At 43.1% G+C, this 12914-nt stretch overlaps 1 protein-coding gene across 5 annotated transcripts; it reads left to right on the forward strand.

The window, feature by feature from the left end:
- Positions 1-5: 5 nt before the first annotated feature.
- AURKA (aurora kinase A) lies at positions 6-12476 on the forward strand. 5 transcript variants are annotated; one of them, XM_081917102.1, is made up of 9 exons: positions 6-1069; positions 2599-2658; positions 3141-3405; positions 5599-5677; positions 7918-8109; positions 9023-9161; positions 10399-10547; positions 11115-11289; positions 11851-12476. In XM_081917102.1, the coding sequence occupies exons 2-9, from the start codon at positions 2605-2607 to the stop codon at positions 12040-12042; spliced, it is 1245 nt and encodes a 414-aa protein (XP_081773228.1). In that variant the 5' UTR covers positions 6-1069; positions 2599-2604; the 3' UTR covers positions 12043-12476. The 5 variants fall into 5 exon arrangements, with proteins under 5 accessions (XP_081773228.1, XP_081773227.1, XP_081773229.1 ...); XM_081917101.1 differs by having other exon boundaries at positions 6-1060; XM_081917103.1 differs by having other exon boundaries at positions 6-1014.
- The last annotated feature ends 438 nt before the right edge of the window (positions 12477-12914 follow it).

Below are 12914 nucleotides of genomic sequence, written 5' to 3' on the forward strand. Positions count from 1 at the left end.
CTCCTGACAGTTTGCAGCAAGCTAGCTCATTTCGGAATGGCCATTCACACGGTCTTTCAGATTTGGCGTGGTGAACTCTTGGTTTTAGGGAGAGTCACCCCTCATGCAAAATGGCACTGTTTTTTCCCCCTTCGCAGCCAAGGTGCAGAGCCACACTTCTGCTGGCCTGTCACGTTTCCCCCTGAAAATATGTCGTGGCATCTGACCACGATCAGTTTCCCTCTTGACATTCAAGCCAGTTTCATTGTCACACAAAAAAACCAGCCCTGCAGTGTTGGCAGCTGCCCTCACAGGACCCGCCTCACTCAAGTCTTTCAAAGTGGGGGCTTCGGCCCCAAAGTGTAGAGACTGGGGGCAGGAATAGACCCAACTCTCAGTCTTAGTCTGAGTCCGTCACATTATAATGAGGCGGCGGATACGAGATTTTTGCCGTCGCCATCGCAAGGGCTGCGCCGTGAGGCGATGCGCCACTTGCGCAAGGGAAAAGAGCAATGGGCCCTGTGCTACGGGTTTACGCAACCAGCGTATCGCGCGCTACGCTGAGAGCGTATCCTGCTTAGCCGAGCGCTCTCTCTCTTGTTCACGGATCACAACAACAGACACCGGCAGGACAAGAGCAGCCTTGCGAAACCCCGCCCCGCTCAGTGTCCCTTCCTCTGCACATGAGCAAATGATCGCAAGCCGCGAGGACAGCGGCTCTCCCTCAACGGCGACAGTTAGAAGCCCGCGAATGGGCGGAGCGGTGGTTGCGGAGACCAACGAATCAGCGAGCGGTAGCGTCGTCGACAACAGGGTGAGCTCCGCCAATAGGAGCGCGACGGCGGTTTAAAGAGCGTTGCTGAGTGGGCGGGCGAAGGTTTGAATTCAAATAGCTTCGGAGGCTGTTGGAGGAACGCGGAGGGTAGGCGGCCGAGGCCTCTGGAGTGCGCAGGAATCGTGAGGTATTCGGCCTGCCTGCGTCTGGTTTCGGGGTGTCGTTAAGAAAAGTGGTTACGACCCTGAGCTGTGGCACTCGTGAGTAAAGGGGGAAGGCGCATCCCAGGGAGCCGTAGCGCTTCTGGTAAAAATTGTGAGCTCATAAATGGCTTGAATGGCTCTGGGGTGGGATAGGTGCCCAGCACGAAGGAAACTTCTAGAAAGCCCCGTTTTTTTCTGCGTAGAATGAGAGGGAGTGTCGCATAGTGGTTAGGCTGTCTGATCCCAGTTGAGGAGACCTCGGTGCTTGGCTGCATGCACCGTATACACTGAAAGCACATCTTTCCCCCTTCCCCAAGATTCCTGGGAACTGGTTTGCTAAGGGTGCTGGGAATTGTAGCTCTGGGAGATGTAAACTGCAGCTCCCAGGTTTTTTTTGGGGGGGGGGTGCAATGTACTTAAAAACCATGGTTTGAAGCAGACCTTTTTCCCCTAGAAAAAGAGGTGCCGGTACTGCATACCCATGAGTACCCCCTGAAAAAAACACTGGTTGGGAGGTACCCCAAAGATCAACTGTAATCTTCAATTTTTATTTGTTACATGTTACAAGGTTGAGTTTCATCAGAACAAAGAAACAAGGTTGTGTGGCATGGGTTGTGAGGTAGTTTTGAAGAAGTTTTGAAGAATTAAAGAATAAAGGGGCTTATAAAATGTATGGAGATAACACTATGTAAAGAGGCCCAAGGACTGCCTGATGCTGTAGGTTTTCCAAATGTTTGAGCACATTTTTCAATTTACCCTACCCCTAGGGAAAAAAGCTGCACTTCACTCTCAAGATACATGCATATATAGTCCTAGTAGGCAGAGATCCTTCCAGTTGTGGGGATAACCCAGTTTTATTTACTATTTATAGTTTATTAGTGTTTGCATTACAGTCACAATTCATGTTACGTTTCTTCAGGTTGTGTCCTGTGGCAACCTGGAAGTACCAGAAAGGGTTACTTCCGGGTTTCGCCGCATGCGCAGACACGCCAAATGACATGTGCAGAAGCAGCGAATCACAACATGCGCAGACGCGCCACGGCGGGTTGCGTTCTTTTCATGTTGCGAACAGGCCTCCGAAATGGATCCCGTTCGCAACCAGAAGTACCACTGAATTTCAATAAAAAGTTATTTTCTTCCTTTTTCACATCCATAAAACACAACCCCATCATTTCTGCTGGATAAGCAGAAACAAACAAGCTACACTTTGACCCTCTGGGACAACCCGCATATTGTAATAGCCAATAATCCACCTCTGTGGAAAGCATTAAGAATTTCTTCCAAATCAAGTTTATCAGTATACCATAGCTTGTTTGCTCCTTCAGATCTTAAAACGGAAAAGCCTTCTGGGCAGTGATAAAATCTTCAGGCATTTCCAAATATCGGGTAGTATGAGCTGCATCAGGGAATACTAGTGTGTCCTTATTTGCTTTTATTAAGCTGCCTAAATATTATCAAGAAGTGGGATTAATGTTTTGGGAGCCTCACTGCTTTGACAGGCATAGAATTGTATATTTTATCAAATATGTCAAGCTCGCTGGTTTTAGAATCATTGGCAGCTAGATTATAGAAGTGAGAGCTTTAAATAACTTGGATTTCATGTTTTACACAAGTTGAATAACTGAATTTCATTTTCTCCAGGCAATAATGGACAAAGCTTGTAAAGAGAATCTGAATTCTAATTCAGCTCATAATGGCAAGGTAAAGTGATCTTCAGATTCTGAGCATAGTAAATCTTGGCTATGTTAATCAGAGCTACAGTTCTTACTGGATTATTTCTGTATGTGACCAAAACTGATATTTGATAGTGCTGGAGTGAATAATTAACATGTGGAGTAATGTTCCCCATCTATTTAAGGGCAAGTCTAGATGAATGCTTGCATAAATGCAGTTTTCTGTTATGTCCAAACTTGGGACTCTGTAGCTGCAAATGAAATGTTTTAAATGTGTTATAAAGTGCAGTATACAAATGTGACACTAGATGATGAGAGTGAGCTATGCCAAATTCAATGTATTTTTCAAAACTTTTTTTAAAAAAGCATTTTTCACAGCGTTTTTATGTGTTTAGATTCCACCTTGGGAAGCTATAGTTTTTTCTCATTGGTCAGTTCAGACAAACTAGGATGCAATATCTCTTAGCTTGCTATGTGTGATATTTACTGTTGTTGTTTTTTAAAAATCAGGCAGCTATTGTGGATGGTGCAAGACGGGTTCCTGTGACCCAGAACCAGACACCTGGAATTGAAGTCCAACAGCAGCGTGTTCTGACTCCTTTAAATGTTGCTCAGCGGGTGCCTATTCAGCCTCAGGCACAGAAACCTACTGTTGCCAGTGCAAAACGTCCCAAACAGTTAACTCAGCATCAACCAACACTTCTTGTTCAACCAACATCTAGGAGTCTAGGTCCAAGTAAAGCCACTGAAACGTCTCGGCAGCCCTCTGTTTCTGGTAAATACTGCTGTTCAAATGTGTCCACCTCTGTAACAAATGTGTTGGTTGCTATTCTGTATAAACTTCATACTAAAATGGTTACAAAGTCAAGAAGTTGCTTGGTGGCTTAGGGCCTCAGAAATTCATAAGAGAAACCAAATTACTGCAAGAAAAAAAACTTTGCATAATGACCTGAGTAGCAACTTGGGCTTGGATGCTAACAAGGTATCTGAACAGAAGGGTTCCTTCTGTTCATGGATGACACTGAGATGCTGATTAATATTTGTTACCTCCCTTTCACCTTAAGGTCCCAAGGTGGGTTACATTTAAAGATAATATAATGCAATAAAACAGTCCCACCCCAAAATGATATGGCATATATACATAACAAACCAGATGGTACTTCAACTGTCAAAGGTCAAAAAGGGGTAAGCCTTCAGTGTGCACATAAAGCTGTAAAGAGATATTGCCTGATGCACCTCTATAGACCATCAGCTCCCCGCATTTCCAAAGGCAATGGCACCATATAAGATGAGCTTCTTTTGCAAATTGTCATGTCCTAATTGGCATATAGATGCTCTTGAAGTTACTGGGACCCAAATCATGTATAGCATTAATATCAAGGCAAGTACCTTGAATTAGGCTCAGAAAATTAGGTCTGATAGGAAACAAGAATTCAATTGTAATATGTACAGGCAACTCCTGTTTTGTGTACATGCAGGCCGTTTTCAAATCTGGAAGAGGGGGCGATGGGGGTGGGGTAGGCTTATGTGCCCTCTGCCGACATGCACTATGACCCAGAACAGAACAGTTGTCCAAAACGAGGGTTGCCTGTATTACATTTTGCACTGGGGCCCTATTCTCAGTTCCTAGAATGCCCAGCTGGCAGCTAATATGTGGATGTCTCATACAAAACAACCCTTTCACTTGTATAATCAATCCAGGGAAGGCCAATTCATGGCATGATCCTTAACATTCCAGAGCAGGTTTTCAAGGGACCCAAATGGCTCTAGAGAGAAGCAAGAAATTTTTGAATGTCTCCTGGTGTTCAATAGCTGGAGTGTAATGCAAATAGGAACCTGCTCTTGGGGCAGGGCTGTCTTTAGCATATGCGCTGCTGGGGTGCAAAGATCTGCCCAGAGCCCCCAAATTTAGTTTAGCCCCCAAACTGACCCGTCCTTTAGGCGAAAGAAGGGAGAGAGATGCATGCATTGCAGCCACAGGAGGTGCCTCCAGATGGCTGCTTTCTTCCATACCTCGGCTCTGCCTCTGGTGAAGACCCTTCTTCCTCCCTCCCAGAAGAATCACTATATTTAACATGCTGGAAATAAACTAACCTCTTCTCCCCCACACACCCCACCTTAAATCCCGGGAATCCGGACGGCGTTGACTCACCACCCACCTTTGCTGCTGGCACCCTCATCGTTCTGGTTAAACTCGAAGATGAAATTGAAATCGAACTTGGGCTCTTCCTTGTCCAGGCTGATCATGGCTTGGGAGGGAGACGCAGATCAAGCGAGCAGAGGTTCCCCGCAGGAAATGGGAGGTGGTGCGCACTCTTGACTCCTTCCCTTGGAAGCTTCTAAGCAGAGCAAACTTGGAAGGCTTGAGTTGAGATTCCTCGTGGTCAGCGGCACCTTTGACACAACTAATCTCACGCCACCTGCCTGCTGCTGGCACAAGATCAGTCGTGTCAAAGGTGCCACTGACTTTGCTGCTGCATAGCAGCACCCCTTGCACCCCTAGGTAAGGACGGCCCTGCCTTGGGGTACTTCCCAGTAGAAGCTTAGGCCCCAATTCATTGAGATGGTGGCATGGAGTGTTACTTAGCGGTGTAAATGACCTAGATACACTCTACAGAAAGCATCTGCAGTCATTTGTATTGCAGGTGGGAGGATTTGGAAACAGATTGTGAGCTTGCCAAAAGCCACTTACTGGTCTTGAGCTAGGAGCTTTTGTGTGAGCTTCACCAGCTTCCGGGGGGGGGGGGGTACATATGTGGCAAGTAAGAAAGATTGCTACCCAAGCTGCTTATATTCAGAATATTGATTGGTCTGCATGGTTTTCAGGTGAAGATAAATAGTCTTTTATTTTGTGTTCTGGATATAAAGCACGAAGTTTACCTTCTGAGGGGGACATTTTAAAACACAAATTGCTAGAGAGCAGTGTCACTTCATAAAGTCTGAGCGTATTGAACTTTTCTACATGCAGGGAAAAAAGCTGAACCAGGTGTATCAAATCAGAAGAAAGAGGCAAAAGGGGTGTCAAATTCAAACAGTGAGACCAAAAAGTAAGTTGTATACTTAATTTACTTCCATACATTTTTTTTTTGTAGGAAGATGAAATACAAATCTGTTATTGTTATTCATGATTACTTCTTTTTGCAGCTTTTGGCAAATCTCTTATCACGTAGTAAAAGATTAAAAAATATTACTCTAAATTGGTTTCTAAGCTTGCTTCCTTTTCCCAGTCTTACTGATGGTCTCTCAGATAATTAAAATGGGATGCTTTGAGCAAATGTACAACATTTTAGTAAAATATCCTTAAAGAAGAATTAAAAGCTGGATATATTTTCATATAACCTCTAATCGCTTCAGCTTATTGGTCTTCATCGAAGTTTATGTTGTGTTTGAAGTGCATTCTGAAATACACAGTTGTACTCAAATCTGGATTGCATCCAGTGCCAGCATGAGCACAAGATTTCATTGGCAAGTAGAATCCCTCCTCTCTGCTGTGGGCTTCTGCCCCGCTGCCCTAAAGCCTCTTCTGGGGGTCGGGGGGGGGATGCTTGTGAAAGGTCAGGAACATGAGGAGTGAGGAATTGGGCATGGGAGGAGCTTCTCACACAAGCTGCCCTATCTGACACCCCAGGACTTTCTTGAGGATCCCCTAATCCCCATATTCTTTTCAGGGTGCAGAGTATTTCCCTTGTGCAAGCATCTTTTCTATGGCTTTGGATACAACTCTATGGAGTTGAATGCAGGAATACAGGGATTTATAGGCCTATTAGACTAACCTCTGTTTGTTAAACTGGTAAGAAAGTATAGGCAGAGTGCAGATAAATCATTGAAGACAGAGGCGTGATTAATCCACACTTCAGTTGTTGAGAAAAGTCCTGTCTCAGAAACCTTGGAATTCTGAAACATTAACCAATATGCTAATTTGAACTACCAGTAATTCCAGACTGAGTAAAGAAGGGGAAATGCATGCTGACTAACCCTGCATTCTTGCAAAACACAGATGGTGATTTCAAACAGCCTCAACTGTAAGATGTCAAAGATGAAAACTGCAGGAAGACGGAAATGTGATTTGTGAATTGTATTACCACCATTTGACTTTAATTCTTAACCAGTCCACTTAAATTGCAGTTTTGTCTTTCATTCAGAGGCAAAGACGCAAGAGTGATTTATATTGCATATTTTAAATCTTGGAACTGAGTGTTTGAAATGGTGTTTGGCACAATAATGGCCTAGATGCTCTTGTCCCAGTTTGCTTACTGCACTGGAGAAATGTACAGTAAAATGGCTAAATTACATATAATAAGGAAGCATTAAGTACTGCACCTTATGCCCTGAAGGACAGAAAATAAACCTACCTACGCTGAATAATCATAGAATTGTGGGGTTGGAAGGGATCCTGAGGATCATCTAGTCTAATCCCCTGCAATGCAGAAATTGCAGCTGTCCCATATGGGTATCTAACCTGAAATCTTGACGTCAGCACCACACTCAGAACCTGGTAAGATTTGAGGAACTTGGTCATGGAGCCTAGCTTGATGAAAATGTCAGTTGGGTATAGTGGCACAGATAAAGCCACACTGATGTGGATGAAGTTGGTTTTCAAAAAAAAAGTGACTTTGAGTTGGGGATACATGGACAAAGACTCATACAACTTTGAATGCTGTAAAAAGTGGGTAGATAAACACTATATATATATATATATATATATATATATATATATATATATATATATGCAGGTTTTGGTGTCCTCGGGTGTCTTCCCGTGTAAAAGTTGGGGTGTCTAGGCGACGTTTCGACGAGGTCTCACTCGTCATCTTCAGGCTGGTGCTTTCGGCTTCTTGTTACTGGAACTTGTTACTGTTCCAGTAACAAGAAGCCGAAAGCACCAGCCTGAAGATGACGAGTGAGACCTCGTCGAAACGTCGCCTAGACACCCCAACTTTTACACGGGAAGACACCCGAGGACACCAAAACCTGCATTCCTGTACCCGTGAAAATCTACGAAAGCATATATATATATATATATATATATACACACACACACACACACACACACACACACACACACACACACACACACACTCTTCCTCAAACAAAGTGCTTGCACAATACAGAGGTAAGCAAAAATACTGGAAACAACAAACTTTTACATGTTATGTTACTGAATGCCTTGGACTTGCCAGCAAGTTTACTATTTTGGGACAGGATCATATGCATGAAAGTAACTTCTCACGTCAGAGAGGCAGCTGTATTACCTTGCAGCAACCTAAATAATAGCTTTGTTTTGTAGAAAACAGTGGTCTCTTGATGACTTTGAAATTGGTCGTCCTCTGGGAAAAGGAAAATTTGGAAATGTTTATCTGGCTCGTGAAAAGGAGAGCAAATTTATCTTGGCGCTGAAGGTCTTATTTAAAACACAGCTGGAAAAAGCAGGTGTTGAACATCAACTGCGGCGAGAAGTAGAAATACAGTCTCATCTTCGGTAACATTGATTTTAAATGGCTGTTTTGAATGGGTTTCTATGTTTGCTATCTTAAGCAGATTTTTATTTTTAGAAGCATTCCACATTTGTGTTTGTGTGTTTACACACACACACACACACACACACACACACACACAATGCTATATCATAAAAATCAACCCAGCTTACAAGAATATATAATAAAAGCAAGTAGAAATTTAGAGGCAATCAACTTATGAAAAGATGTTTTCTTAATTGCATGCATATGCCTGGCAGCACAGAAAAGTTTTAAGCAGGTGTTAAAAGGTTGAAACAGGTGCCTGCTGAATCTCTATTGGCAGAATTTTCCATAGGACTAGGCTAATGACACTGAAGGGTTTATTTCATGCTGATGTCAAATGAACTTTATCCTACTTGGGGAATGACCATTGACACTCCTGCCGTTGTTCCCAGTGATCCAACTCTGATTTAGGCAGCCCCATAGGTCTCCTGAATATAAGTTCTTCAGGTTTGTGTAAATAAAAGGACATTGAGCCAAGCTCAGCAGATAGGCACCCAGTGGAGATGTTTTACAAAATGGTGTCACGTTTTATTTGCAGCGTGCCCCCATTAGCAATCTGGCTGCTACATTCTATGTGCAGCCCCACATAGAGTACACTGCAGTAATCCAGCATCAAAGTTACTAACACTTGGGCAACACTGGTCAAACTAAGCTCATCCAAGAATGGCCATAGCTGGCAAACCAGACAAAGCTGGTAAAGCACACTCCTAGCCACAGCTGCTCTATCTAATTTGGTGGTGGTTACAGAATTTCTCAAATGATACTTTCATTTATTAAGCAAATTGTAGGAGATTGAGGGAGACATGGAGAATTATGTGCACGTCATTTACAAATGAAGCCATCATTATTAAATATGCATATACTTACTTGTAGGCATCCAAATATTCTCCGACTTTATGGCTACTTCCATGATGCAACAAGAGTCTACCTAATCCTGGAACATGCACCACGTGGAGAAGTATACAAAGAACTCCAAAGGCTTACTAAATTTGATGAGGAACGGACTGCTAATGTATGTTGATCTTGTGAGGATATTTTTTTCAGAACTGTGTATGTGACCACATTTGAAGCTAAAACTGCACTTTTAGGACCAAACTCTTCCTTAGAGAAGGGCATGAAAGAGTAGATTCTTCTTTCACTGACTTGATCCAGGGTTATACTAAACAGCTTTGTTTCGCTGGTCCAAAAGTGGGAAACAATATCAGTATAAATGGTAGAGTAAGGTATGTTTCCTCAGTTTTGTGGAGTTGAGAAGTTCATAGCTTTTCCAGAAAAAAGGTAAAGGACCCCTGACAGTTAAGCCCAGTCGCAGACGACTCGGGTTGCGGCACTCATTCACTTTATAGGCCGAGGGAGCCAGCGTTTGTCTGCAGACAGTTTTTCTGGGTCATGTGGCCAGCATGACAGCTGCTTCTGGTGCAACGGAACACTGAAACCAGAGCAGCACCCAGAAACACCATTTACCTTCCCACCGGAGCGGTACCTATTTATCTACTTGCACTTTTGGGCTAGGTTGGCTTTTCCAGTAAAGAATATCCCAAAATAGGACGGGAGGAATTTCACTGGAATAAATAGGACATTTATATGTGCCAGTCTTTGGCAAGGCTACATGGCGGGTTGAATGATACAGGACAGTGCTTGGCATGCATGCAGATGAAGCCTATGGAGTTGCTGGAGCAAGATTGGGTGGGGCAGGAGTGTCTATTATTGTATTGGCCTGAATATAAGCGTCACTCCCCCCCCAAATTCTGACTGAAAAGTTAGGGCGGCTTATATTCACAACCTTACAGTATGCAGCCAGGAGTGCAGGGCAAACAGCACCAGGGGTGCGGCAAAGTGGCACCCGTCCTGTGCGTAGTTCCCCATCCTCTCCCCCAAGGCTGGGGAAGGGAGAGAGCAAGGAAGGGGAAAGGCCGTCAGCAACGTAGCCCGGCCCCACCCCCCCAGCATGCAGCCAGGAGCAGTGGGGAATAGAGTGGCTTAGCTATGTTGAGGGCTATAATAATCCAGCTTGGTGTCTAATGTTTTGAGTTCTTTGTACTTGGCTGTGGGAAAGAGAGTCTTGAATTAGGTGTGTCTAAAGGTTTTTGTCCCGTATTAAGGACTTGTTTGCATCAGTGATGCAGCATGTTATTGATACACTGAGAAACATTTTCTACCATTTTACCCATGCATTTTAGGCATTTGTATAGCTTGAACAATGCTTAAGATTGAACTCCTTATATCTGTAATCTTCATTTGTTCTACAGTATATCACTGAACTGGCAGATGCGTTATCATATTGCCACTCGAAAAGAGTAATTCATAGAGACATAAAGCCTGAAAACCTGCTGCTGGGATCAAATGGAGAGCTAAAGATTGCTGACTTTGGATGGTCTGTGCATGCTCCATCCTCTAGGTAAGGGAATCATAGAATTGTAGAGTTGGAAGGGATCAGAGGATAATCTGGACCTACCCACTACAATGCAGGAATCTTTCGCCCAATGTGGGGCTCAAATCCACAATCCTGAGATTAAGCCGAGTCTCATGCTTTACTGACCTGCGTTTCTGAGAGCTGAAGAAGCTTGGTACTATGGAGACAGACAACAGAATCAGAACTTGGCTAAGAGGAAATTGTTTTGTTTCTGTAGGCAGTAAGCTTTGTGAAAATAACTTAGCATTAGTCTCTGATTATAAGAATTGAGTTTAGGGAAACTACTGTTGAGAATGTTACTTAGATTACAAGGGTATCAAGCAAGTGTCGATTAGATTACAAGGGTATCAAGCATCCCTAGAAGGGATGCTCTTGTTCAGGTTGACCATCAGCCATGCCTTCCTCCAGTATACTATATACTACTATTCATGGACAAAGTGTTTAGAAAGTGCTAAATCATGAATGCAGATATAGATGAGTGTGTGGGAAAATATCTTAATAGTTGTGTGTGGCAACCTACAGTTGTTAGTCTGCATCATTTTTGTTTTCTAGGAGGTCGACTCTGTGTGGTACCCTTGACTACTTACCACCTGAAATGATTGAAGGGAGAACACATGATGAAAAAGTTGATCTGTGGAGTCTTGGTGTCTTGTGTTACGAATTCCTAGTAGGAAAGCCTCCTTTTGAGGCAGACACATACCAGGAAACATACAGAGCCATTTCAAAGGTAAGTTGAATTATAATGCTGCTTGATTTAGAATCTGAGCATTTCATGCTATAGGAATTAACTCTTAACTAGCTGTTATGGAACTTGTACTTTCCAGGTTTGGGGCCTAATATCATTGAATTTAGTTCAGGAGTTTTCAAGTAAAGAACTAGAATTTCTGATTTTTAAATGTGTTGTATTAGTATCTTTCTGTATTCTGGTAAATCCAGGTGGTCCTTCCCAACAGGTTCAGTTGCAAGATTTGAGGTGCAATCCTCTGGCACACTTACCTGCTCAATTTGTGTTTCTCATTTGCAGTCCACTGTGGAAAAGCAGCCTAGGACAGACAGACTTGAACAATTTCTCTGAGCTAGTTCAAAAATAGAAGTATGGGATAACACTAGTTAAATAGAACCCAGTGACGCAGAAAGGGACTGCTAAGCAAAAAGGCAAGAGAAAAACCATGATTACTAATGTATAGTGGGGGGGGGGAGTCTAATGGTTATACTTAATAGTTCATGCACCTTGAATGCATGCTTTCATAGAAACATGTCTAATGATGACTATTTCTTTGGTTTAAAGGTAGAGTACAAATTTCCTCCATTTGTAACAGAGGGTGCTCAGAATCTGATTTCAAAGCTGCTGAAGCATAATCCATTCCACAGGCTGCCACTGGAGGAGGTGCTCAAACATCCATGGATTATTGCAAGCTCTACAAAAACTCCCAAGTATAAAGTTGCTGAAACTACCACTGCTAAGAATATCCAGTCATAGCATGTAGTCCCCAGGAACAAAGTAGTTCCGATGAGATCTGTGGTAATCCAGCCAATATAGGCTGGTTGGACTCAAAAGGCAGAGCTTATCGCATTGTAAGCTCTGATCATGAACCTTACAAATCAGGTCATAAAGCAGTTTGTCAATATCTAACTTACTTGAAGTCCTCTTTGCACATGCCACTCTGAGGCATAGCTGGTTGAGGATCGTCTCATGTTCATGGCTGGCATTTCCCTTTTGGCCCCTTTTTGATAGCATCATGAAACTGAGCCATGGATTCTTGTGCAATATGAAGCAGTTTATGAAGCAGCATGTCCTCACAAGATAACATTCAAAACACATGTGCAATGAATGGAATCCACCTTTGAGTGTAACTGTATTGTTTAGATGTTCTTTTTCCTTTAAGTTTTAAATAAAGATTTTTATAACAAGACTTCTTCTTTATGCTACCAAAATGGTCGGTTTAGTGGTCATTCTAAGCACCCACACATTCTGATTGGTGTACCAAATCTGCCAATAATACAACTATGCTTACTGGCTAGCAAAGATCCATTACAAAATGCAATCTGACACTGATTCTGCATACCTTATGTGAAGTTGCCTTTGATATTTAAATCTGTTCTGGATTTTTTACATCTGCCTATGCCAGGGTAGGGAACCTTTCTGGCCTAACAGGCCAGATCCTTATTAGTTCCCAGCCCCATGGACTGATCCACCTGTCAATCACCACTAGGAACTCGTTTGTAAGTCAACCCAGTTGTATCTCTACATATCCCACATCTGACATCACATGAGGTGTGGGGCAGGTGGGCATTTGGGGAAACTGGCCTCATGCCAAATTGGGAATAGTGTTGGGCCTGCAGGGTGGATTT

The sequence above is a fragment of the Podarcis melisellensis genome, assembly GCF_964234715.1.
Source record: "Podarcis melisellensis genome assembly, chromosome: 6".
Classification (NCBI taxonomy): Eukaryota; Metazoa; Chordata; class Lepidosauria; order Squamata; family Lacertidae; genus Podarcis; species Podarcis melisellensis.